At 38.5% G+C, this 26132-nt stretch overlaps 2 protein-coding genes across 3 annotated transcripts; both read left to right on the top strand.

Annotated features, from left to right (window-relative positions):
• The first annotated feature begins 1218 nt into the window (after positions 1 to 1218).
• Positions 1219 to 12018, top strand: slc5a5 (solute carrier family 5 member 5). Its single transcript, XM_057356609.1, has 15 exons — positions 1219 to 1560; positions 2047 to 2112; positions 2281 to 2332; positions 2444 to 2511; positions 3036 to 3190; positions 3294 to 3434; positions 4078 to 4207; positions 4284 to 4372; positions 4468 to 4580; positions 9350 to 9420; positions 9515 to 9601; positions 9718 to 9908; positions 9999 to 10102; positions 10206 to 10291; positions 10810 to 12018. The coding sequence occupies exons 1-15, from the start codon at positions 1219 to 1221 to the stop codon at positions 10903 to 10905; spliced, it is 1791 nt and encodes a 596-aa protein (XP_057212592.1). The 3' UTR covers positions 10906 to 12018.
• A 239-nt stretch (positions 12019 to 12257) lies between these two features.
• Positions 12258 to 24314, top strand: jak3 (Janus kinase 3 (a protein tyrosine kinase, leukocyte)). 2 transcript variants are annotated; one of them, XM_057356608.1, is made up of 24 exons: positions 12258 to 12560; positions 13371 to 13592; positions 13983 to 14103; positions 14977 to 15094; positions 15256 to 15401; positions 15507 to 15807; positions 16057 to 16179; positions 16656 to 16813; positions 16900 to 17011; positions 17201 to 17381; positions 18234 to 18358; positions 18505 to 18636; positions 18901 to 18988; positions 19224 to 19348; positions 19907 to 20045; positions 20219 to 20367; positions 20523 to 20673; positions 21370 to 21503; positions 22089 to 22278; positions 22381 to 22505; positions 22671 to 22843; positions 23017 to 23134; positions 23629 to 23742; positions 23852 to 24314. In XM_057356608.1, the coding sequence occupies exons 2-24, from the start codon at positions 13403 to 13405 to the stop codon at positions 23969 to 23971; spliced, it is 3333 nt and encodes a 1110-aa protein (XP_057212591.1). In that variant the 5' UTR covers positions 12258 to 12560; positions 13371 to 13402; the 3' UTR covers positions 23972 to 24314. The 2 variants fall into 2 exon arrangements, with proteins under 2 accessions (XP_057212591.1, XP_057212590.1); XM_057356607.1 differs by having other exon boundaries at positions 13386 to 13592.
• The last annotated feature ends 1818 nt before the right edge of the window (positions 24315 to 26132 follow it).

A 26132-nucleotide genomic window follows, 5' to 3' on the forward strand; every position in this document is an offset into this window, starting at 1 on the left:
CGAATGTAAACATACAACTGGATCCAAACGTATGAAAAAATATGATTGAGTATGTCCTCTAGTGAAATGTTAGCATGGACGCCATACATTTGTGCAAGCCTGATGATCTGTTACTCAGCACGATGTGCTAACTGGCGATTGTATTACTTCTAAATTAATTACTAATTACATCGTCAGGTCTGTATTAAAATTACTGACTAATTTCAATAAAATGTAATGGCATTACTCAGTCACTACAAATTGGTTTCTTATAAGTAATTTAATCTTGACGACATGGATTATAGAAATTAAACTCTTTTTTTAATCTTTATATTTTAAATATATAAAGATTAAACTAAACATGTAACAAGCTGTAAACATTACACTTTTCAATACATATATTTTATATGATTGCATTTCTAACTAATTTTAGACAAATTTGCCTGAATTTAGATTTTAAATTCAATATGTTTTTATTGTTGAATTGTTGAAAGTACAGTGTGTAATTAAAGTACATAATGAGCAACTGTATTTAAGTTACTTAAAAATAAACTGTTGATTTTTGGACCAGCTCATTCCTTCACATTCTTATGTGTCATGCACAATGTTATCAGATTGTATATTCCGGCATCTACCCAATGCCGATTATGAGTACATGTGTAGAACATGGTATCAAAATGATATGCTTTAGATAAATAGTCAGTAAGGTTAGGCATGAAACTGTTTCAAGCTTTTATTTAAACAGTTTTGGAGAGGATCAACCTGCAAAAAACTGCCTCTGAGAGTGTCAATCACAACATGCTCCTCCCTTTATATATAATTTTAATTCATAACTCTCCACCCCTCAGACTGCCTTCAGTTATCAGAATTTTAAGCCTAGAAAAATATATCCACCTCATCCACCTCATTTTCAGCCACTACTATTTATCGTCCCATATGAGTTGGTTATGTGACCTGTGGAACCCTCACATGGTTCTGAATATTTTTCTCAAAAGGTAAGTGTTTAAGCATAAAAATACATATAGATATTAAATATTGTCCTGTTGTATTTTGTACTCAATCTGTTTTTTCTGGTGTTACCTTAAATGATACGGTGGACTGCATGAGTGCTGGTGTTTAAAAATCAAAAGGGCATAACAGGAGGTCCATTAAGAATGCTTGTGTTTTCACAGTTTGTTTTTACAGCTGATAACCCCCTCGAAGAGAAGGTCTCTACTCATTTAGGTACAAGACAGCACTATGGACAGACTGGGCTTCTCTTTGGTGGACTATGCAGTATTTGCTGCTATGCTTGGGGTGTCTGTGGCTATCGGGCTATTCCAGTCTTTGAGAAAAACCCCGGGTCCCTCCAGCGTGGATAACTTCTTCACTGGGGGCAGGGGTTTCTCTGCTGTGCCTGTCGGACTGTCGCTCTGTGCCAGCTTTATGTCAGCTGTCCAGGTGCTCGGTGTCCCATCAGAGGCCTATTTATATGGTTTTAAGTTCCTCTATATGTGCCTTGGACAATCGCTTAACTCCCTCATTACTGCAGTCTTTTTCGTACCTGTGTTCTATCGTCTTAAAATTACCAGCTCAAGTCAGGTTTGGATTTTTCCATTTTCTTGCAGTATTTTGATTTGGGCTAAATATTATTAATGGTATTAATTCAGTTAATTTTAATAGCATGGATCTCACCAGACGCACCTGCACATGGAATCTCAATAATTTCTCAGCAGTGTGAGATAAAATGCCATGTGTGGGTAGAGCAGGGTTCAGATATCCGAGACCACTGTGTTTTTATTTTGCATTTTTTTCTAAATTAATTTATCATTTAATTACAAATCACATTATATGCATAAAAAAATATATGTAAGTTACATTTTTGTTAATCAATACATTTCTTAAGATTTTTTCTTATTATCCTAATATTTGCTGACAGATTGCATTTGATCTGGCATGGACCCTTCATTTTTTTAACTAGAATTATTTGTTTGTTTATATCCAAGTATAATGAAAATGTAAATTAAAAATGATTTCAGAACTCGCTCTAGATGTATATATGTGTGAACAGTGTTTTTTGTGTGTCAGTATTTAGGGTTGAGGTTTGGCAGAGGGATGCAACTTCTGGGGAGTCTGCAGTTTATTGTGGCCACAGTAAGACAAACTCAGCACAACATCTACATTACGATAACATTTAAATGTTAAACAAAATTTTTTTTTTTTATCAGCTGAACAATTTGAATTCCGGGATTTAGTTACATTAACATTAGAATGATATTTATTATGCACAATTTTGAGATTGATGTTTTGCTCTTCCTGTAGCTCCTCTATACTGGCATAGTGATCTTCGCTCCTGCAGTCATCATGAATCAAGGTGAGTAAAGAAGCATAATGTCTCTGTTACCAAAACCAAATAATGTGAGCGGTTGATGTTGAAAATTGAAGGTTTATTCTTTATCAGTCATTTTTTCTCCTTTCAATCAAGCTACCGGTCTAAATATGTGGGCATCTCTTTTCTCATCCGGAATCATCTGCACGTTTTACACAACTGTGGTAGGTTTAATGAATCATGCTGTCACAAGATACGTTACCATAATGTCTTTTAAAGGGATACTCCAACCAAAAATGAAAATTCTGTCATGAATTACTCACCCCCCCCAGTTGTTCCAAACCTGTATAAATTTCTTTGTTTTGTTGAACACAAAGAAAGATATTTGGAAAAAATGTTAGCAACTGGCATTTCTGGGACATCATTGACTACTATAGTAGGAAAAATTAAAATGGTAGTCAAAGGTGCCCTAGAATCGTTTGCTTTCCTACATTCAATAATATTTTTTTCCCCCTATGGTAGTCAATGATGTCCCAAAAATGTCAGTTGCTAACATTTTTTCCAAATATCTTTCTTTGTGTTGATCAGAACAAAGAAATGTTTACAGGTTTGGAAAAACTTGAGGGTAAGTAAATGATAACAGAATTTAAATTTTTGTGTGGAGCATCCCTTTAATTGTTTATCAATTTTAACATATCATAAAGTATTGCACATGGGTAATTATTTGTAATGTTCTGTTTTCTCGCAGGGTGGTATGAAGGCCGTCATTTGGACCGATGTGTTTCAAATTGTGGTCATGCTGTTTGGGTTTATTGCAATCTACATTCAGGGCACAGTGTTGGCCGGAGGGCCGGCGAGGGTTCTAGAGATTGCCTACAATGGATCACGCATCAATTTCAATGAGTATAAACAACATCAAGCATTTTTGAATTCATCAAATGAATTAAATTTTATTTGCTGGATTGTTTTAAAGCTCTGTACCTCCACATCTCCCCCTGTCTCACAGCTTTGGCATAGACCCACAGCAGCGCTATTCGTTCTGGAGTTTCACTGTGGGCGGGACTATGGTGTGGTTATCCATGTACGGAGCCAATCAGGCTCAAGTGCAGCGTTACATATCATGCAGGACGGAAAGACAAGCACAACTGTGAGTGAATAAGTCTCTGTATATAAGCCATTACAATCACTCCATTCGTACTATAAGACTAATTATAAAACGGTCAGTTCTGGTCCTTGATTCTGATTGGCTGAGCGGAGTTCTAAGCCGTTATAAAATACCTCATTATAAAACGGTCAGTTCTGGTCCTTGATTCTGATTGGCTGAGCGGAGTTCTAAGCCGTTATAAAATACCTCAATATATAACGGCTGACCGCACCACATAGCCTAAATATCATTTTATTTACTTTATTTTATGAAACCTTGCTAAGCATATGGAATAACCGTTTTATAAAAGCAATAAGCCCCGCGAAGCAGTGGGTTACAGTGCATTTTATAACAGCTACGGGGTTTTAGGCACTCCGCTTCGCGTCGTGCCACAACGCCCTTAGCTGTTATAAAATGCACTGTAACCCACTGCTTCGCGGGCTTATTGCTTTAATAAAATACAGTTTGTTTAGTAGTAACAAAAAAGGATTCTTTGACATAGAGTAAATGAATATGTTGATTTTGAACCATGGTATTAGCATCTGATAGCATTACTGTGTCATGGTCTCCTCACATTACTCCTGCACAGTGCATATTTTCATTGAGATACCAATCCACTATGTGTCACTCTTGTCTTGCGCTGCAGGGCCCTGCTGGTTAACCAGGTAGGTCTGTGTCTTATTGTGAGCAGTGCAGCCACCTGTGGCATCGTGATGTTTGCTTTGTACTCGACCTGTGATCCACTGACAGCCGGAAAAATATCTGCACCTGACCAGGTACATCAATAAAGGCAATAACAGGTTTTGAATTAATGACTGTCCTGATGCTTTTACTGTATCTTCATTATGACAGTACATGCCATACATGGTCTTGGACATTTTCAGGAATCATCCGGGCTTCCCGGGTCTTTTTCTAGCCTGTGCATACAGTGGAACTTTAAGGTGCTTAAAGCAATCCGAACATTGTGTGGTTTTGATGAGCCTGCTGAATGAAATGAAGGACACTGAGGTAGCTGTACCTGCTTCTGTTTCCACAGTACCGTCTCCACCAGCATTAACGCTATGGCTGCTGTTACCATGGAGGATGTAATGAAGCCATGGCTAATTGCCGCTTCCCAGAGAAAACAGCTCTTGCTCTCCAAGTCATTATGTAGGGTCAAAAATAACTTCTCATTAGTTTTAGCTCAAGTAACATTCTCAGAACATTGCTTACGGTGCATGCAGAATATCATGTGTGTTTATTTCCTTGCATGCTTTCAGACCCTTCTTGCATCTCAGTAATCTTGCATTTGACTAATTCTTCGATAAACTTGTGTTCTCTGTTTTTTTAACATTGCAGTACAGTTTTGGCTTCAGTCCCTTCTCCGCATTTTAATATTTTGTAGATTGGAAGGCATATTTTTACTATCAGACAGTTCAGGTGAAATGTTTGCAAGCATAAATCAGCAGAGCTTCATGTTTGGGTAACATATCAACCACCACATTAACATACTTGTGTGTTTCCCCTTCTGTGTTAGACTACACAATTTTCATATGGAAATAGTGACCGTGCGTCACTTTTTTTTGGCAAACATTTTCAATGGCCTCTTTGCAGGTTTTGAGAGACATGCCGTACCAAAGTAAATGTGCAAAGACATGTAAACTAATCTATTAATCTAATTCTGAAATAACAAGCATCAAGGTTTGATTTGAATCATTATTTTTACTATGATTTCAATATTTGACATTGCTGTACTCAGTATTAACGATATCAAGGTTATTTTTGTAGAATGTAGGATGATTTTATGTAGAACGGTAAATCAGAAAAAATGACTTTAACTGGGTTTTCACAGGCAGGGTCACATGTGCAGATTTTGACTTTATATATAAATATATGCAACAGGAGGCAAGTGTTTGATTTAATTTACATTATCTGTTGTCCCTTCTATGTTAGTGTCAGCAGGCTTACTGGACACAAGACGAGCCACACCACAGAAACCGTATGATAGTTTATTGCAAGTCCAGAGGTGAACGGATAAGTGCTCCACAAGTCAAACAGGCAAGCATTCCACAGGTAAACAGGTACGTAATCCACAGGTAAACTAGTAAAAGATAACTACTGGGTCGGCACTAAACGAACATAGACAATGAGTAGACCTGACAAAGTACATGGGCAGAAATGCATGTATAAATAGAGTCCGGGTAAATGGTCTACAGGTGTGTGTGCAATCATGGACGGTGTGGCGTGCAAGGGATTATGGGATGTCCGGTGGAGGTTTGGCGAAGGGAGTTCTGAGTGTACTCAGCCCACGCCAGGTACCGGTGCCTGCTGTGTTGGTGGTCATGGCAATAGGCTCTCAGGTATCTCCCAATGTCCTGAATTTTCCCCTCTGCCTGGCCGTTGGCTTGCGGGTGATATCCGGATGTGAGGCTGACGGTGATGTCTAGCTGATTGAAGAATGATTTCCAAACTCTGGATATGAATTTTGGGCCCCTGTCTGACAAGATATCCTCTGGAAGACCATAATTCTGGAATAAGTGGTTGAAGAGGGCTTCGGCCGTTTTAAAGGCGGTGGGTAGCTGAGGTAGAGGTATCAACTTGCAGGATTTGGAGAAGCGATCCACTACAACCAGCACGCAGGTAAAGGTGTCAGACAGGGGAAGGTCGGTGATGAAGTCCACTGCGATGTGTGACCACGGACGATGAGGTATTGGAAGGGGAAGCAGCTTGCCTTCTGGTAGACGACGGGGAACCTTTGAGATGGCACAGACTGAGCATCCTTGGCTGGGGCATTGACTAATCCGAATGGCATGACCAGGTATTTATTATGTCCAGATGGGGTGATGAAGGCAGTTTTCTACTCATCTCCGGACCTGACACGTATGAGATTATATGCATTCCTTAGATCTAGTTTGGTGAAAACTGTGTCATGGGCGAGTTGTTCCAGGGCGGACGGGACCAGGGGAAGAGGGTAGGTGAACTTCTTGGTGCGGAGATTGAGTGTTCTGTAGTCGATACACGGTCTCAGACCTCCGTCCTTCTTACCCACAAAAAAGAAGCTGGCACGCCCGGTACTCCTCAGGGACATCAACAGGGGTGGATACCTCGGGGCTCCCGACAGAAGTGGTACTCACAGGTAAGTTTGTAGCGGCGACGGGTGTTTGCTTAATGTTTGGTATGCAGTCTCTGAGACAACGGTTACTCCACTTTAAGACTTTTCCTGACGCACAGTCAATGTGAGGTTGATATACCTGAAGCCAGGGTCCTCACAGGATGATGTCCGTGGTAGAACCCTCCAGAACCCAGAACGAGATCTCCTCTACATGAGTGTCTCCGACCCGAAGCGAGATGGAGGGGGTGTGGAAACAGACACGGCCACGACCCAATGGCTTTCCGAAATCATTCTGAATCCTCAAGTTATACTCGTTGCGTCTTATAGGTAGTTGGAGATACGAGAGTAATCGTAGCGACATGAAATTCAAAGCTGAACCGGAGTCTATTAGGGCTTTAGCTGAAACGGGAGGTGATGCAGTGGTTACCAGCACATCAGTGAGAGTCAGAGGTGCAACAGCAGCCATAGTCTGAATGGTACTCACCGCGGGTCATGCCGGTTGGACGAGACAAGAGGCCAGATTCTCTACAGTACAAACACAATCTCAAAGTTAGGCGCTCGTTCTTCCTGCAAGAGATGATACCGATCTACTTGCATAGGTTCGGGTTCCGGAGGATTTACGGAGGCAGGTGTCTTCTGGGGTGGAGGAGATGTAACGGGTTAGTAGTAGTCACACGCAGCTAGACGTTGGGCGATGCGCACAGAGCGTTGAATGAGGTTGAATGAGGTCATCGAGACCAGCAATTTGCGACCTTATGGACTGATGTAATCCCTGTCGGAACACGGTCACCAGGGCAGACTCATTCCATCCACTCACCACAGCAAGGGTACGGAAACGCAAGGCGTAATCCGCCACAGAGGCTTGTCCCTGTCTGAGTCGTATGAGTTGATCTTGCGTAGACAGGGATCCGGCAGACTGGCCGAAGACTTCACGGAAATGACGGACGAAGAGTCTTTCGGATAACGTGATGGGACCCCCCGTGCTCCATATACACTGCGCCCAATTCACCGCCTTACCGGAGAGCCGTGAGATGATGAATGTGACCTTGGATTGCTCTGACTCGAACTGACGTGCATTCATCTCCAAAAACAGCTCACACTGTAGAATAAACCCGTTGTATTCATCCACAGACCCGGAGAAGTGATTGGGTACGGCCATGGGACTGGTAACACGGGATGAGGTGGAGGGACTGGACAGCAGAAGTTGTTGACGGAGGGTATTGACCAGATCTTTGAAAGGGTTGGGTGTAGCCGCTGAAGCGGACGGCTGTGGTGTGGACATCGTTGCGTTGGGTCAGGTCTTCTTTCAGCAGGCTTACTGGACACAAGACGAGCCACACCACAGACCCTGTATAATACTTTATTGCAAGTCCAGAGGTGAACGGGTAAGTGCTCCACAAGTCAAACAGGCAAGTAATCCACAGGCAAACAAGTAAGTAATCTACAGGCAAACAAGTAAGTAATCCACAGGTAAACAAGTAATCCACAGGTAAATAAGTAAGTGATCCACAGGTAAACAAGTAAGTGATCCACAGGTAAACAAGTACTTAATCCACGGGTAAACAGGTACTTAATCCACAGGTAAACAGGTACTTAATCCACAGGTAAACAGTTACGTAATCCACAGGTAAACAAGTAAAAGATAACTACTGGATCGGCACTAAACGAACATAATCAACGAGAAGACCTGACAAAGAACATGGGCAGAAATGCGTGTATAAATAGAGTCCGGGTAAATGGTCTACAGGTGTGTGTGCAATCATGGACAGTGTGCCGTGCAAGGGATTATGGGAAGTGTATTTAAAAAATCCGGGGATCATGAATGGGTGAATCCGGAGAGGGATGCTGGTGCAGGGGACGTGGTCGACGTAGGCACGGAGTCCGTTTCATTTTCCTATGGAGCAACTGGGTCACTTTTTTTGCGAACACTGTCAATGGCCTCTTTGGAGGTTTTGAGAGACAGACAGTACAAAAGTTAATTGGTGGTTTAATGTATCACCACGGTTGGAAATGGGGGGAATGTGAGTTATTTTCAAGAGGGGTTCACATTTTTTATCTATAAAATAGCCTCCAAGCGCTATGCACATTTCATAAATAAAATGGCATTTTCTGCAATATATGGTTTAAAAATATCCCCAACTAGAGTCCCCCCGTGAATCTTGGCCATTTCCAACACTGTGTACTACCAAAACTGCCTATTGAGGATACACTGCAGCAGAATAATTAGGTTGTCAAAGACATGCATGCAAATGTAGACTTTACCGATAAGGTGTATGCTAGAGGATGTTTAAACTAGGATGATTATTACACTTTCTCAACTTCCTCTTTTGAGTTTCTTGGTTTGAACACCTGTCATTTAAATAATATAAATAATGTAGATGTTTATCTAGAAAATGTCACAAGTATTTTACTGGTTCAGAGAGGAAGGCCAACTTTAATGTATGAGTTGTCCTCAGGATAATTTTCATTCTGCAACACAGGGATTTAAAGGTGCTGTGTGTAGCCCTAAACGGACAAACTGCTCTAGTTTCGCAAATTCGTTATCTCCTTCAGCAAAGAAGCAAAAATGTGACGACATCTTATCTCTGTGTCAGCCACCGCAGTGCTTCGTAAGGGAGTGGTGGAGTGAACCGTTGGTTGCAATTCGCAACCTCACCCCTAGATGCCGCTAAATTTCATACATTAGACCTTGCATGCATACACCTTTAATACGTACTGCTTAAACAACTACAAGACCATGGATGTGATTCTGTCATTTTTGTTTGCTGACAATGTTGCACAACTACAATGAAAACTATATTTTTTGTTTGTTGTATGTGTAAAACAGCTCTGTTTTATGGGCTTGGGTGCATTACGATGGCTGCTCTCTCTTCTCTGCTGGACTGGGGAGTGCTTCAGGTACAGATACCAACCAGTTACAATGTTCGTGATATGAATTATGCTGTATTTTAGTGTGGGGGATGTGTTCTAGTAAATGTTTTTTTCCTCTCAGGGGTCATTTACAGTCATGGGTGTGGTGAACGGTCCACTCCTAGGAGCATTTGTGTTGGGCATGTTTGTACCAGCCACAAATAAACTAGTAAGACATGATTAAGATGAACGATTTCTTCCTTTCATCCAATGAAACAGAATATATATTTTATATATACAGTAAATGATAACAAGACATGCAAGATTCTTTTTTACATGTTTTAGGGGGTGTTTTCGGGTGTGGCTGTGGGTTTCTGCCTATCTCTATGGCTTGCTATAGGAAGTACAATTTATCCTCCAACACCACAAGTGATGGGCGTTTTACCCACCAGTGATAGTCAGTGTTTGGCAATTAATTCAACACTGAATGGCACTGCAGCGCTGGTTCAGTCACCGTCAATTAATGAGGATTATGGGTAAGTGTCTGTATAGATCTGTCGAAACTGTATAGTGTCTAACGTTTCATCACAGGAATCTTTATTCAGTGACGTTTCACTCTTATACAGTCAATTCGGCCTTCAAAGTATCTATTCAATTTCCTACCTCTATTTCGGAGCCCTGTCAACAAGTACAGTCATGCTGGTAGGTGTGGCAGTCAGCTACATTACAGGTGAGAGAAACTTATATTAACACAATAGTTAAACATGCAATGTTGCACAGCTGTCCACAGATAATGCTGTACCTTTAAATTAACATTTGTTGGAATACTACAGGACCCACCAAGAAGGATTCTATTGGTCCTGGTTTATTGTGGTGGAATTTGGAAGAAAAGAAATGTGATGCGTCCTGTCAAAATTTGGTACGTTTAGTGGTTGCATTTAAAGGTGAAGGTTTTTTAAAAAAGCACTTGAAGTTAATTTACTCACACTCTTGTCATTTCAAACCTGTATGACTTTCTTTCTTCTGCAGAACACAACAGAGGATATTTTGAAGAATATTGGTAACCGAACAATGGTGGTACCCTTTCACTTAGATAAAACCAATGCAAGTCAATGAGTACCACGGTTGTTCGGTCACTAACATTCTTCAAAATATCTTCTTTTGTGTTCTGCAGAAGAAAGAAAGTCACACAGTTTTGGAATGACATGAGGGTGGTAAGTAAATGATCAAAGAATTTTCATTTTTGGGTGAACTATCCCAACTATAAGTAAGCCATTTTGATTTCCTTCAAAGTTAACACTTTCAAAATAACACAACCACCACAGCAACATTGGCTTTACTGATAATACATGTTGGAATGGGTGCTATCTCTTTGTTGACTAATGGAAGACAGGAGTACAGATGTTGATTTCTAAAATCAAATTATTTTCTCTACAGAATGAAGCTACTGCACACAATCCCACCAACATCCTTCTCATTTCAAAAGAACTTTTGGCTACTGGTGATGTTTTACTCAACAAAGGTGAAAAGTAGTGCAGGACATGCTTTCATTTTTGGTCCCAAACTAAATAGCCAAGAATAAAGGCCTATTCCTTTTGCAGAAGAACAATAGCATTAGTTGAGAGTTTGATCACTGTGTACAATGAATGGTTGATGTGCACCTCGCTGAAAAAAAACCCCAATAGAACCCTGCCCAAAACACAAAAGATTTATTGGTTATAATGGGAATTGTATTGGAAACTGTAATGTTGTCTACTGATATTTGAAGGATTTTATTGGTGGGATAGATGAGAACCAATAGAACATCATTAAATCCTATTGGAATAATGTCCACAACACACTACAAAAAGGAATTTTGTAATGGTTTTTACGGAAAAAGTTAATGGTTCATAATGGTATTTTAATGGAAACAAATTGAATTTCTGTGATGTTTTCTATTGGGTTTCTATTGCTTTCTTCTGTAGGAATTACTTGTGAGACTTAGAATAACACTTTTATTATTTTACATCAAATACATTCTCATCCGTCTTATATCTTATATCAAGTATGTCAACGGTAATGTCTTATTTACCGTCCATTTTGGCCGGCAGTGCTGAATACCTGACCCTCAGCACCTGATCTGAAAGATGTTTCATTGACCTGTAAATCAATAGTTCTTTCATTTCTATTATGCAATCACGCACAAGAACGGTTCTGTATGCCGTGCACCTGCAGAACACCTGTATGTCGGCTTAGTCTCATTTTCAGCCCAGAGGACAGACATTCAACTGATATCTACTGTTTTAATGAAAACATATGAATGCTGTTTAACTTCTCCAACAACTTTGTAATAATATGTATGTTGGTTTTAAAAGAATATGTTGTTACCTGAAATAATTTTGCACGCTACAGGACTATTTTATTAAGAGAGTTAGAAAACAGTGGGCCGAATGGGGGCGGGTTGTTTCATTTAGTTGAATCTATACTATACTATCAATATGCCCCAAGCCTGCGATTTGATCTGTGTTCGTCAAAGTTGCCAATAAAAGTAGAATGTTTATGCATTGACCAAATGTGTTTTTTGAACCCATTTGATGATTTGTGCATTATTTTTTATATATCATTTATTTTAACGCTTCCGATATTAAAACCAGCAGCTGTGGGGTCATAAAAACTGAAATATAAATGGCTATCAGGCACACATCACACTTCTCTGATCACAAGTGTTAAAATTAGAGTTTTATGTGGCTCTGGCTTCTATCGGGCCCAACTGAAGACAACCTACTTAGTTTTTCTCAGCAGCGGAAATAACAAAGCCACTGAGCGCTAGCAGAGAAAGAGGAAACCACAGTTTCAATCTTGCCATGTAAAAAAACACATGAACCCAGCAGCTCCACTCTCTCTCTTACTCTCTCTCTCACACAAATAAACACACTCTTGAATTATGTTTCATCATTATAGTATGCAGGGGTGGCATTCCTATCTTTTCATAGGACGGAAAACTAAAATATAGAGGGGCGCCAATTGGTAGAGAGACATGCAATAGTGTCGTTCTTGGTAAAGAAGTCTGAATATAAGGTGCTTTTGTGGTTTCTCTCTTGCCGGAAACGAATGTCACCCTCCTACCATAGCTCACAACAGCATTACCAGATATTTACAAGCTCTTCAACATGACCAAATCATCAAGGTTTCTTCTGAAATAACAAAAGGTAAACATGTATTTATTCTATTTCTTAAAAACCTAAAATGAAATAGAAATTAAATAGTATTTGAATAAAATGGAATACATACAGTATTTCGTGAATGTTGATGTACAGTATGTTTCGATGATGTATGTTGATGTACGTTTCATGTTTGTTGTTTATAGTTTGCGCTGTGGGAATATTTATGTCAACGTGAAAGTTATTAAATACTAACGTATACTATTTAGAAGTTATTATCTCGCCTCACGGCCTTGATGCATTTCAAACATTAAACTTTTGAGGTTTTAATATTAGTGTAGTCTGTAGTACTCTGGGAATCACCCATGATTTTGTTTGTTACGGAAAGTACAGATCAACATGTGAATCATGAATAAGCTCTCACTTTGATCAAGTGCATGACCACCGGAGTTCCAAGAACTGATGCAGTTAACTCATCTGTTGCTAGAGTATGTTCATAATGGCTCAAACTAAATCTTTATCATGTTGTTAAACTTTATTCATTTTGCGTTTTATTACTGCTTCTGAACGTAACACTTTTACAAACGACAGTAAAAATTTCTTTTAATTTGGAATTCTGATACGTAGCTCATGTCATTAATTATACATTAAGACAGAAATTATTGTAATGTAAACAAATATGTTGCTATAATTATGAGAGCATTCCTTACAGAATAACTATGATCTTTTTATGTTACTGATTAGAAACTAAATTATTTTAAGTGATATGCACTACTCTATCAAACAAAGAAGAGCCATCATCGACACCCTCACATCTCTTTGATAGTCAGAATGAGCTGAGATATTCTAGTTCTCTAGTTCTTGTCCACTCAGGAGATTGCTTTAATGAGATGACCATACCTGAGGAAGAAGAGGTGCCCCTGATGAAGAATGATAGGGCGGGGAGTCAAAAGTCCAGCTGTGACTCCCTACAGGTGCACCTGTACCACTCCCCTACAGTCAAATCTGAGATCACCCTCAACATTCCCACTGGACACATCACTGCTGAGAGTGTGTGTGTGTTTGCTGCCAAAGCCAGTGGTGAGAAACCCACGATACTGAGATGCTGTCTCAGTTATTGTTTTAAAACAAGCATTCACTTTTATTTCTATTGATTTTCACAGTTTTGCATTGTTGCAAAGCAGCTTGACATGCATGCAGAAAGATTTAATTTAGAATTTTTTTTAATAGAAAACAGAATACATGGTATTATTAAATTATGTGGTATTATTGTCATTTTCTCAATACGATTTTGAAAAAGATGAATTTGTTTTAAGTTTGTAGTTGGAATTTTCTGTTTATAGTGCTAATAAGCGCTATGTAGAATTGTTATGTTAAATGTGTGTTTCTAATGCTGTAGTAAACATAAAACGAAAGGATACTGTGCCAATCATGTTTTTAAAACTTAAATGGAATATTTCTATTTTTTAGGCATTTTTCCTGTGTTCCACAACCTTTTCTCTCTGGCGCCAGAGGACCTTTCATACTGGTATCCACCAACTCATGTATTTAATGTGAGTGAAGAGACCATCACTGTTTACTACAGAGTGAGGTAAACTCATTGAATAACTAATACTTTATATAAAACACAATAAATACACACAGTCTACTCTTAAATTAAGAATAAAACGGATTATTGAAATTGTCTACTTTAGACCCAGTTTTTTACTTAAATACTGTATCAACAAATATCTTCCTGTTGTGTGAAGGGAAAAAGTGAAAGTTTTTATTTGGTTTTGGAAACCTTCGCCATGTTTTCTTTAGATACTGTATTTGGTTAATTATGCATGAAGTGTGGGAAAATGTTTTTCACTCAGTCTGTGTGTATGATTCGTGACATGTTATGATAAATTGACCTTAGCTAGACAAGGCTAGAAATATTTTATATGTAATGTTTTGACCGCACAACACAATTAGATATATTTACACATTTGGAGAGCACTTTTACCGTGCCCTGCTTTATCCACTGAGTTTCAGTAAAACAGCACATCCTGTATATTTTGATATGACGGAAGTGACTTTGTGGTAAAAAGTTCTAAAAACGTTTTTTAAAAATGAGACATTGAGGCCCGGTTTCACAGACATGGCTTAGCTTAAGCCAGGACTATGCCTTAGTTGAATTAAGATATTTATGTTGCTTTTATAAAAATGTCTTAGAAGAACACATTACTGGTGTGCATCTTGAGACAAAACAATGGCACTGACATATTTTAAGATATTTCTGGGCAAGTTCGCTAAGTTATATTGAGTTAAGACAGGTCACGCATTCATTTTAGTCTGGTACTAGACTTAAGCCTTGTTTGTGAAACCGGGCCTGAGTGATTTAAGAGTTAATTTTCTAGCAGTTACAAAGCCAAAAGTGTTTATAGTTTAAATATACTAGATTTTCTTTAAGTCCAAAATGTTTCTCTTTGGATGATTCAAGGTTTTTCTTCTCGAGCTGGTTCGGTCAGGGGTCCAAGGCTTCGTATCGGTTTTGCTTGAATAAAGGACGAATCTGCGCCGTGCTAGACTACTGTGTCATCGACTATCTTTTTGCACAGGTATAGCTATGAGTCTGTCCTAGATTGTAAAAACATTCACATATTTGTTGTGCTGTTGAATTTTTTTACCCTCCTCGATTATTTAAAAAAAGCGATGTGATACCATTGCTTCTGTTCACTTACTGTCCTTCACATCTGACTTTGTTGTCGTCCTGCTTCAGGCCCGCAGTGATTTTGTGTCTGGTCGTGGAGGTGTTTCTCCTGCTCTAAGCTTACAGCAGGAATGTTTAGGCATGGCAGTGTTAGATCTGTGGCGTATGGCCAAAGAGAGAAACCAGAGTCTTGGAGACATCTGCAAGACAACAAGGTATAGCTTACAAGGGCCGACATAGTATACGAAAAGATAAGATATATTGAGAGTTATGCATTTAAACTTTACAAACTTCACTCCGACATCCTTATTCCATTCCAGCTACAAGTCCTGCCTCCCAGAGACCCACAGGCGAGACATACAGCGCTTGAGTCGCCTGGCTCGGTATCAGATCCGTAAGACGCTTAAGCGTTTCCTGAAGAAGCTGGGCAGCTGCTCGGCTGGGGTGCATAACCTGAAGCTCAAGTATCTGATTGAGTTAAGCGCGGTGGAGCCGGCTTACGGTTCAGAATGCTTCAGTATGCATCACTCCGGATGGTTAGAGCAGAGCGAGCAGGAAAGGGTTAAATCCATCCGAGTCTCTGGGGAGGGAGGGATTCAAGTACAGACCACAGTACACCAGGTGAGACTCTGGATCGGCATCTATTTGAATTCTCTCAGACAAATTTTGATTTATTAAGACTTACTGTAAAGTGAAAAGTGAAAGTTTAAATGAAAATCTGTCATCGTTTACCCGCTCTCAAGTTGTTCCAAATAGCTCTGGGGTACCAATGACTACCATAGTAATTTTCTTTTTCTACTATGGTAGAGAATAGTCCCCCAGAAGCGTTTGGCTGCAAACATACTTCCGTTTATCTTTTTCCATTCACAGGACTGGCAGACATTCTGTGACTTTCCTCAGATCACAGATATTAGTATAAAGCGTGTCTGTCAAGAGCAGATGCCCCTGGAGGGAAGGGTGGTCACCCTCACATGCCAAGACGACCGTTGCTTGGTATGGACACTATATTAAACATTTACACTTACATTGATTCATTACGCTTTTATCCAAAGCGACTTACAAGTAGTAGAGCATATAAACATTTTGTCAACACGCTAAACAGTACCGTTTAAACATTTGCTTTATAGCATAAAGTGTCCAGTCGTTCAGGAAATGAACATGTGCATTGGTCAAATTAATGGTCATTGTTGCTCACTTGCCATTTTTCATTAACTATAAGGTTTGATGATGATTTTTTTCTTTTATCATGTTTAATCCGCTATCATAAACAAGTGATGCATTTTAGAACCTCTTGATATTAATAAAATGTGGCACAAAATTGTATTCTCCAATCACATCTTTTGATGTGTCATTCAGCACTTGATGTGTTAAAACTTGTGCTGAGCTTAATTTTGTTTCTTTTCTATTTCCATGACATACGTATCACTTTCATCTACATTATCCGCCCCGGTTTCGCTTTCCACCAACAGGAGGCTGAGTTTCACACCCTCACTGAAGCCCTTTCCTTCGTGTCTCTGGTTGATGGATATTTCAGACTGACCACAGACTCAACTCACTATTTCTGCGCAGAGGTGGCACCGCCCCGCCTGCTGGAAGACATTCAGAATTACTGCCATGGCCCTATCACGTACAGCACGATCATAACAAACTTATGTGGTAAAATAAGAAAAAGAAAAAATCTAATAGTAATATTTTGTTGCTTGTTTTCTGAAGGTCAGAGTTTGCGGTGCACAAGCTCAAAAAGGCCGGAGCTGAAAATGGCATGTTCCTGTTACGTCACAGTCCAAAAGAATTCGACAAGTACTTCCTCACTGTTTGTACACAGGTATAGCATCCTGCCAGATCTATACAATTTGCAAAACAAATCAGTATAGTTTTTTTATTTGTTATTTTTTATATTTGTTTTATATTTTATTTGTTTAATTTAAATGACCACAAAAAACAATTTTGTTTTTACAGGTTGCATTTCTAATGCTGTTAATGATGTTAGATTATCTTCTGGTTCTTTTAATAGACTCATCTGGGTATGGATTACAAAGACTGTCTGATAGAGAAAAATGAGAAGTTTAGCCTGGCTGGGATTCACAACTCATTCTGTAGTCTGAGACAACTCACAGAGTTTTATCAGCACAACACACTTCTCATGTCAGACATCCCTGTGACCCTGGGAAAGTGCTGCACACCCAGACCAAAAGGTGAAACATTTCTGTTCATTTAGTAAAATAATTGAAATAATCAAATGTGTACATTTTGATAGATCTGGGTAGAAACATAACCTACATTTGTTTCTTGTTTTATTCTATTTCATTTATTACATTATTCCATTTATTATTATCTCCATTATATATTTACTAACCCTTACTAAGTTAATGCATTTATTACATTTCATTTATCATATATTCATTTATTATATATATAAATTCATTTATTTTATCATTTTATTATTCACTTTTATTCTTGTTATTTGTTACATTTTGTCCTTATCTTTAATATTGTTTAATCGTCTGTTGGGTGCTGTATTGTCTTTTATGCTGATATGAGTCTCCCTGGTCTCCATCTCAAGGTTCATAATAACGTCACAAGACAATGTTTTGATAACGTAATCTTAATAATACCTAATGAATCTGTTTCTAATCCGACAAAGTTGGACAAAGCTAGACTGAGCATTGAGCACAACTGAGATTATTCAATAAACCATCTTTCATTTTATTCAACATCACTTCGTTTCCTGCTGTTCTTCCCTTCATCTCTGTATCGACCTGGTGGTTGATTTGAAGTATTAACTCACAACGGAGTTGATATTTTCAGATTGTCAGACCTCTCCCTGACGGGGAGAGGTCTAGTGAAACTGGACTCAAATTTTGGATCTATAAGATCTGCAAGCCATATCCATAGTTGGATCTATCAACACCTAATCATAACCATATCATTTCAGAGCTTTCTGGTGCTTGGAAAATATTCAAATTAATGGCCTAACCGTAAAGGAATGTTTGTGTATTTTCTTCTGTTAAATTTATTTTCATCATTGTATTTTAACTTCATTGCAGAACTCACCAACATGATCATTCTTCGTAACAGCAGCATGGCAGAGATGCCAAATTCGCCCATGTTACAGAGACACAAACCCAGTCACATGCAATTTCACATGATCAAACATGAGGATCTCATTTGGGTATGACCTCACAGAGGATGTAATGCTCAAAAACAGCTTTATATAGATATATTATATACTGTTGTTTATGTTTTTCAGATGTGTTACACAAGTTTCTGTAGAGTGTGGCTCAAAACAACTCAAATATTTTATTTCTCTGTCATCAGAGGGAAAGCTTGGGTCAAGGTTCCTTCACTCACATTTTTAGAGGCACAAAGACAGACCAGAGGGATGGGATGACACATTCAACGGAGGTCCTTCTGAAGGTCCTGGATGCCAGTCATAAGAACTGCTGGGAGGTGTGCTGTCAATCTTACAACTGTAATAAATTCTAAAGACACAATGTTTTATTAAACCTTTGTTCAAGAATATACTGAGGCATACAGAATATTTTATTTCACATTAACCATAATAGTGATGTTCAGAGTACTATAGTGGAATATGCCACTCATGTGTGAAGATAAGTTTTAGATTAAAAATCCCTGGTGACTAAGTGCAAATAATTCTTATCAAGGATTTTGTTAGTTTTGACTAAAGGTTTTCTTTTTGCTCCTCCTTTAAAGTCTTTTTTTGAGGCAGCTAGTTTGATGAGTCAAATTTCCCACAAGCACCTGCTTCTGGTTTATGGCATCAGTGTGCACAAATCCAAAAGTAAGTGTTTTACTCATCTACGAATGCTAATGTTTCTCTTGACGTAAAAGCGCATTTAAGGGTACTTAAGGTAGAGATCCTCTTATGAACACAAGAGGACACACCCAGCAGGAGTTACAAAAAGCGTGTGATGACTTTAGCAAAAAGGGTTCTTTGTTATGCTGGTTGCCTGTCAAAGTATCTGTGAATACAGTAACATCTTAGAGTACAGACAAGTAAAGCGTATCCTCCCCAGACATCATGGTGCAGGAGTTTGTGAAGCATGGAGCACTGGACCTGTACCTGAGGAGAAACACATCCGTTTCGGTCAGCTGGAAACTAGATGTAGCCAAACAACTGGCATGTGCTCTCAACTTTCTGGTGAGAAAATATGCATTGCATACATACATTTTTACAAATTCTAGGCTTACAATACACTAGAAATGCAAAAATATAACATAGGTTTTAGAAGTCATAAACAATTCCCACAGTTACATTTGTTTTTATTCCATACGTGAGTTTAGTTATATTCTAAAATCTAGACGGTTTCAGGGGTAACAACATAAACAAACGTTACGTGGCCCAAACTTAACTTCCGGTAGACCTCTGCAAAGAATCAATAATTGTTGAGTAGTTTTAAGTTAATTTAATACAATTCATATATAATAAAATATTCATATGAATTAAATATAAATAAATTGTTATAACCAAACACAGACCACAAGTTAACCTTGTGCCAGGCACATGTGAAAAATGTTCATAAATAATGAGCAAGTGACCCTAACTATCCATATATTTTAAATACATACATTAGAATCATATGTATTTCATAATTGTCTGTTTCTTTTATAATGTTTTATTTATTCAAACCCATTAAATATGTTTTTTTAGTATTTAAGTTTAGTTTTAGTTCTTGTTTTGTGTGGCTTTCATGTGCAGGAGGACAAGAATATTGCACATGGCAACATTTGTGCGAAGAATCTGCTGTTAGCCAGAGAGGGGGACCCATCCTCTGATAACTCTCCCTTCATTAAATTGAGTGACCCAGGCATCAGCATGGCCATGCTGGGCAAAGACGGTAATATACAGTTATTTTCAAAGCAACAAAACTACCGTACTATATAATGCTATTAGAGGGAATAATAGATTCTTTATTTAACACTCACCGGGATTGCAGTCTGGAAAGCATCTGCCAAATGTGTAAATGTAAGGTATAGATTATGGAATAATATGCACATTTCTGTGATGCAGTCGCATTAGACAGAATCCCATGGGTGGCACCGGAGGTTCTGGAAACACTTGAGGTAGAACTGGAGTGTGACAAGTGGAGTTTTGGAACAACTCTATGGGAGATTTTCAATGGTGGAGAAGCTCCTCTACAGGGCCTTGACCTCACACAAGTACAGACACCACATTAATACAGAATACACAATATGACCATCATTTAAAAACAAGTGTTTCTTAGTATGTTTCTTATGAGAAATATCTGTTTGTTGTTCAATGTAAAGATATATTGAAGTGATACCGAACACCTTTCATCATTCAATGTCTTCAGAAACAGCAGTTTTACGCACAGTTCTCACATCTGCCTGCCCTGGAGTGGGTCGAGCTGGCCGATCTGATCTCTCAGTGTATGCAGTACCAGCCGGAGCTCAGACCGTCCTGCAGGAGCATCATCCGCCAGCTCAACAGCCTCATCACTTCAGGTCTCACAAAATGCTTTTCAAAGGGATACTTCACCCAAAAATGAAAATTCTGTCATAGTGTACTCACATTCGAGTTGTTTCAAATCTGTACAAATTTCTTTCTGATGAACACAGAGAAAGATATTTGGAAGAATGCTTACTGTAACCAGACAGATCCCCCCATTGACTCCCATAGTCGGAAAAATTACTTTATCTTTTTTTGTTCTGTTGAACACAAAAGAAGACATTTTGAAGAATGTAGGACAGCAAACAGTTCTGGGGCACTTTTGACTACCATTGTATTTTTTCCTACTATGGTGGTCAATGGGGGGCAAAATCTGTCTGGTTATAAGCATCCTTCCAAATATCTTTCTCTGTGTTCGTCAGAACAAAGAAATGTGTACAGATTTGGAACAACTCGAAGGTGAGGAAACTTGGGTGAAGTATCCCTTTAATTATTCTCAACATAATGGCAAATAACAAAAACATCAGGAAGTACATCACTGTTCATGCTTAAATTGAATCAAAATGAATCAATGAACTTTCAAATATGCTTTTATGATATATTAAGTATAAAACTGCTGTTTCATTGTATTTCTCTATAACTGGTATAATAGAATTATATTGATATCCAATTCATAAACTGACCCTTAATAAAACACGTGTGCCCTAAAACCTACAAAAACATGGTCATTAACTACACATCTGATTTGACAGATTATGAGATCCTCCACGCAACTGGCACACTCCCCAAGAGCGATGGGCTCGGGAGAAAACCCAACGTGTTCAGAAAACAACAACAGGATGTTTTTGAAGAGAGACACTTGTGCTTCATCTCGGTTCTGGGGAAGGTACAGTGCAAGAGCGCAGAGAATCTTACCACCCATAGAGGGCGCTGTTTTACATTTACTGTGAGACCTTCATTTAGAATGCATGTAAAACTGCTTTTTCTATGACGTTTATCAGATGTTTTTACACAGCAGATGTTTTCTAGATCGTTAGCAGACATCTAAAAGACGTACCTGTGCTATTTCAAACTAGAGCCGTCACAATATATAGGTATCGACAATAGCCATGATATTAACGAACCATGATCATCGAAATCGCGTTTTTTATATAAAAATGATAATATTGTAATTCAGCAACAATAAAAACGTTTGCTCATATTTTAAGTGATTCAAAACACAAAACAAACCAAGTGAATTTGACTGATATCCTGACAGCCCTCACACTGTGAATTCTTTCAGATATTGTGACAGCCAAAGCTTCAAACACTGTATACATAATCTTAATTTATTCATATATTAAAGTTCTCTTTTCCTAACTAGGAAAAGCAAATTATGACACCAACGAGAAATGAATGGATTTCCAAACAAAAAGTTGATGCTGTATGCACAGATACACTATGGTATATGTTTGCCTAAATGTTTGTTTAGGGTAATTTTGGCAGCGTGGAACTTTGTCGTTACGATCCGTGGGGTGATAACACCGGCGAACTGGTGGCTGTTAAGGAACTGCAGTCCAACAAACAGTCCAACATGGCGGACTTTCAGAGAGAGATCCAGACTGTTAGCTCCATGCACTGTGACTACATTGTCAAATACAAAGGCATCTGCTACAGTGCAGGTCAGAAGTTACTGTATCGCCCACAGCCTTTTTATCATCTTTAGGGATTGCCATTTGATCTGTCTGACCATTCCAAATGTGTTTTATTTTTAACCCTTACAGGTAGACTCAGCACAAGACTGGTGATGGAATATCTCCCCTATGGCAGTCTTATTAGTTACATGGAGAAATACAGACAGAACGTGTGTGTGCGGCGACTGCTGCTTTTTGCCTCACAGATCTGTAAGGTACTAACATGCACACACAAACACAAAAACGTACATCATCCTTAAACAAACACCAATGTGTTTAGATTTAAATTTGTCAGTTATATAACTGGTCTGTCGAGTTATTCTTTGGGATACAAAGAAACATGCGTTGTAATGCATGACTGACAAAGTTCTTTCAACTAGGGGATGGAGTATTTGCAAAGCATGCGATATGTTCATCGGGATCTAGCTGCCCGGAATATTCTCGTAGCCAGCGACACTCTGGTGAAGATCGCCGACTTTGGCCTCACGAAGATAATTCCAGTGGATAAAGAATATTACCGTGTCACACAGCCAGGAGAAAGTCCCATTTTCTGGTGACAAAAGTCAAAAACATTTTACACATGAACAACATTTTACACATGAAACACCACACATTGTGGTGTTGACAGATTTAATCGCTGTAGATGATCAGAAGATTTTATGCCGGGTCAGTTATGATTCATACTTGTAAGGCTTTTTACCATATATATGTCATTGCTTGTTTCAGGTATGCGCCTGAATCTATATCAGAACTCAAGTTCTCTCAGAAGTCAGATGTGTGGAGTTTCGGCATTGTTCTACACGAACTGTTCTCTTACTGTGAGATCAGTCGAAACCCTAAAAGGGTGAGTAGATAAAATCAGGCTGTATGGATGAATGCCTGTCAACGTGACATTGAGCTGCCCCTTTCAGGCTTTCACTCAAACAAAATACAAAATACAAAAGATTCTGTTATTGTCTGCTTTATGTTATTCCAATATATTTCATTACAAAGATGATTCAACTGAAAAAAAAATCTGTTTGATTTTCTTTCTTCTGCAAAACAACAAAAAAAGATACTTTAAAGAATATTGTTAACTGGCACCCATTCATTTGCATTGGTTCTGTGTCTACACAATAGACGTCAATGGGTGCCGTCGCTGTTCGGTTACCAACTTTTTTCAAAATATCTTCTTTTGTGTTCTGCGAAAGAAAATCATTCAGGTTTGGGATGACATGAGGGTGAGTAAATGATGATAGAATTTTCATTTTTGGGTAAACTATCACTTTAAGTTACAGAGTATTCCTTTTAGTGATGTGTTTAAATGTTTGTGTATTAAATATGCGCTATTTCATGCAGTTGTGTATGCAGAAGATAGGAAGTTACGTGCAGAGTCCATCCATGGCTATCCATCTTTTTAATCTCCTTAAAGATAACTGGAGGTTACCAGCACTGTCTCAGTGTCCACCAAAGGTAAAAACAAAAACACAATTATATACAGAATTGTTTAAATTGGACATCAAAATCTGTGTCTGTATGAATCTCTATGTGATGTACCTTATTTCATTGCCTATTTCTTCAGGTGCACAACATAATGATGCGCTGTTGGGAGTTCAACGGCGAGGATAGACCGAGCTTCTCTTCTCTACAGGACCTGATTGAGAATATACTGTTAGATGAGAGAGAGGGATCCAAAGGGTAAAGTCAGAGCTATACCCCGAACAGATAGATCACTGTAATTTTAGCTGTTATATTTTATTTAAGTATAATTGAGTGTTTTTAAGATGTATTGCGATGAAGCTATAGCACTTTTCAGAGCTTATGGTTACATATTAAATTTAGGCTTTTCCCATATAGGACAGCTGCTGCTTGTGTATTAGCAAACATGTAAAAAGCCTCCACTTTCTATATACCATAAATGCTTAATAAAAAATTGTATGATGTTATTTTTAGGTTCTTTGTCATTCACGTGAGTTTGTTATGTTAATAAGTGCATTTTCATGTATGTTGATATTATTGCCTGGATTAAATCCTAAAAAAACTTCTCCTTCCTGTTTGATTAAGTCAATAGGCCTACTACACAGTGAAATTAATCTGCTTGAGAAGAAATAAACCAAATATTTATGACATTTTAAACAAAGTACAAAATAAATGTTGTTGCCAAATACGTCGAATATGAATGTGGACGTGTTATATGGTGGCTGAAAAGGTGCGCTTTATTTTTGACCACTACATGGCAAAGTGCAGAAAAGCAGGGTGCCCAATGAACCCAGTTTTGTTGGGAAGTAATTAACTTACATATTTAGTTTCACATAGAAGATTTCATAACCAATGCTGGCAATCAAATACCTAGCGATTCGCCTAAAAAGGCTAAAGTGACATTGGGATGGCTTGAAAAACATCACTTTAATTACTTCCTTGTTTGTTACCTTGGTTATTTTTCCTGGGAGCAACAGTTCTCGTGTGTTTTGACTGGGTGCATGGTGTATGTATCACCTGTGTTCTAAAGGTATATCATATTAAAGATAATTAAAGTGTTATACTGTTTGTGCTAATAGTGTTCATATGGCACCAAACAAGTTTTAAACATGTGCTCATCTGCCATGCCACATGATAAATACAAGTATGTTTATTTACGCTTTACATTGGTTAACATGTGGTTAACATTTATGGGGTATTTGTCTAGTACCCATAGGCTATATTATAATAATATATTACACGGCTCGTTGGAATGCTCGATTCTGATTGGTCAGTTGCGACATTTGCAGGTTAGTTATTCCCAGTTCCCAGATAGCACAATCCATCTGGTTTACGTCTATTTGACGTCTGCATTTACATCTGCAAGACATCTTAAATACATAGTTTGCTCATCTGCAATACGTCTCGGAGACGTCTGAACGTCTGTAATACGTCTGCTAAAGATCTGGCGATCTGCTGCTTAAAAACATCTGCTAAACATCTTAGAAAGAGCTGCTGTACATCCATTCTAAATCATAAACATCTTACAGACATCTTCTAGATGTCTATATGACGTCTGACAGCAGACATCTCCGAGACGTATTGCAGATGAGCAAACGATGTATTGTAGATGTCTTGCAGATGTAAATGCAGATGTCAAATAGACGTAAACCAGACATATGTGTGCTATCAGGGTTATTACACGGCTCATTTGAATGCTTGATTCTGATTGGCCAGTCGCGACATTCCAAGGGTTGTTATTTTCAAATAACCTTGTAAAAACGTTTTTTTTCATGTTGCGAAAAGGTTGTGATAACGTTTCTATCCAATGTATCAGGTTTTTTACCGTTATAAATACGTGTTTTCACCACGTCACAGAAACGTTTTTTCAACGTTGCTAAGTCACCCTGGGACGTTTTAATAACGTTATTTTCACATCTTGTCAGGTCCCGGGTCTGATAACCTGTTTGTTTTATTTTGTCTTTCACATGTTAGTGTTTGTCGAGCACATGGAGGGTAGTTTGACAGCTCTCCATGTGCTTGGAGTTCCTGTGTATACCCCGCCTTCCTTGTTAACCTCATCATGGCGCACCTGAATTCACTCCCGCTAATCACATCACACCGGTTTCCACTCCCGCTATCTATTCTCTCCTTATTTAATCCCATTTGTTCTCTTGCTCCTTGTTAGTGTTGTCACAATACTGGAATTTCTAACTTCGATTCAATACCTAAAAAAATCGATATTCGATACCATTTTCGATACCACGGGGAATAAACTGAATAAGGCCCTATAATAAGCAATAGCAATATAGGCCTTTTTAATTTTTATTTGAAGTTAAATTGAACAAGACTAGACAATGAGGTATATGTTTGTACATTATTTATTAATTGTTAATCTAATGTTA

The sequence above is a fragment of the Triplophysa rosa genome, linkage group LG17 (genome assembly GCF_024868665.1).
Source record: "Triplophysa rosa linkage group LG17, Trosa_1v2, whole genome shotgun sequence".
In the NCBI taxonomy this organism is placed as follows: Eukaryota; Metazoa; Chordata; class Actinopteri; order Cypriniformes; family Nemacheilidae; genus Triplophysa; species Triplophysa rosa.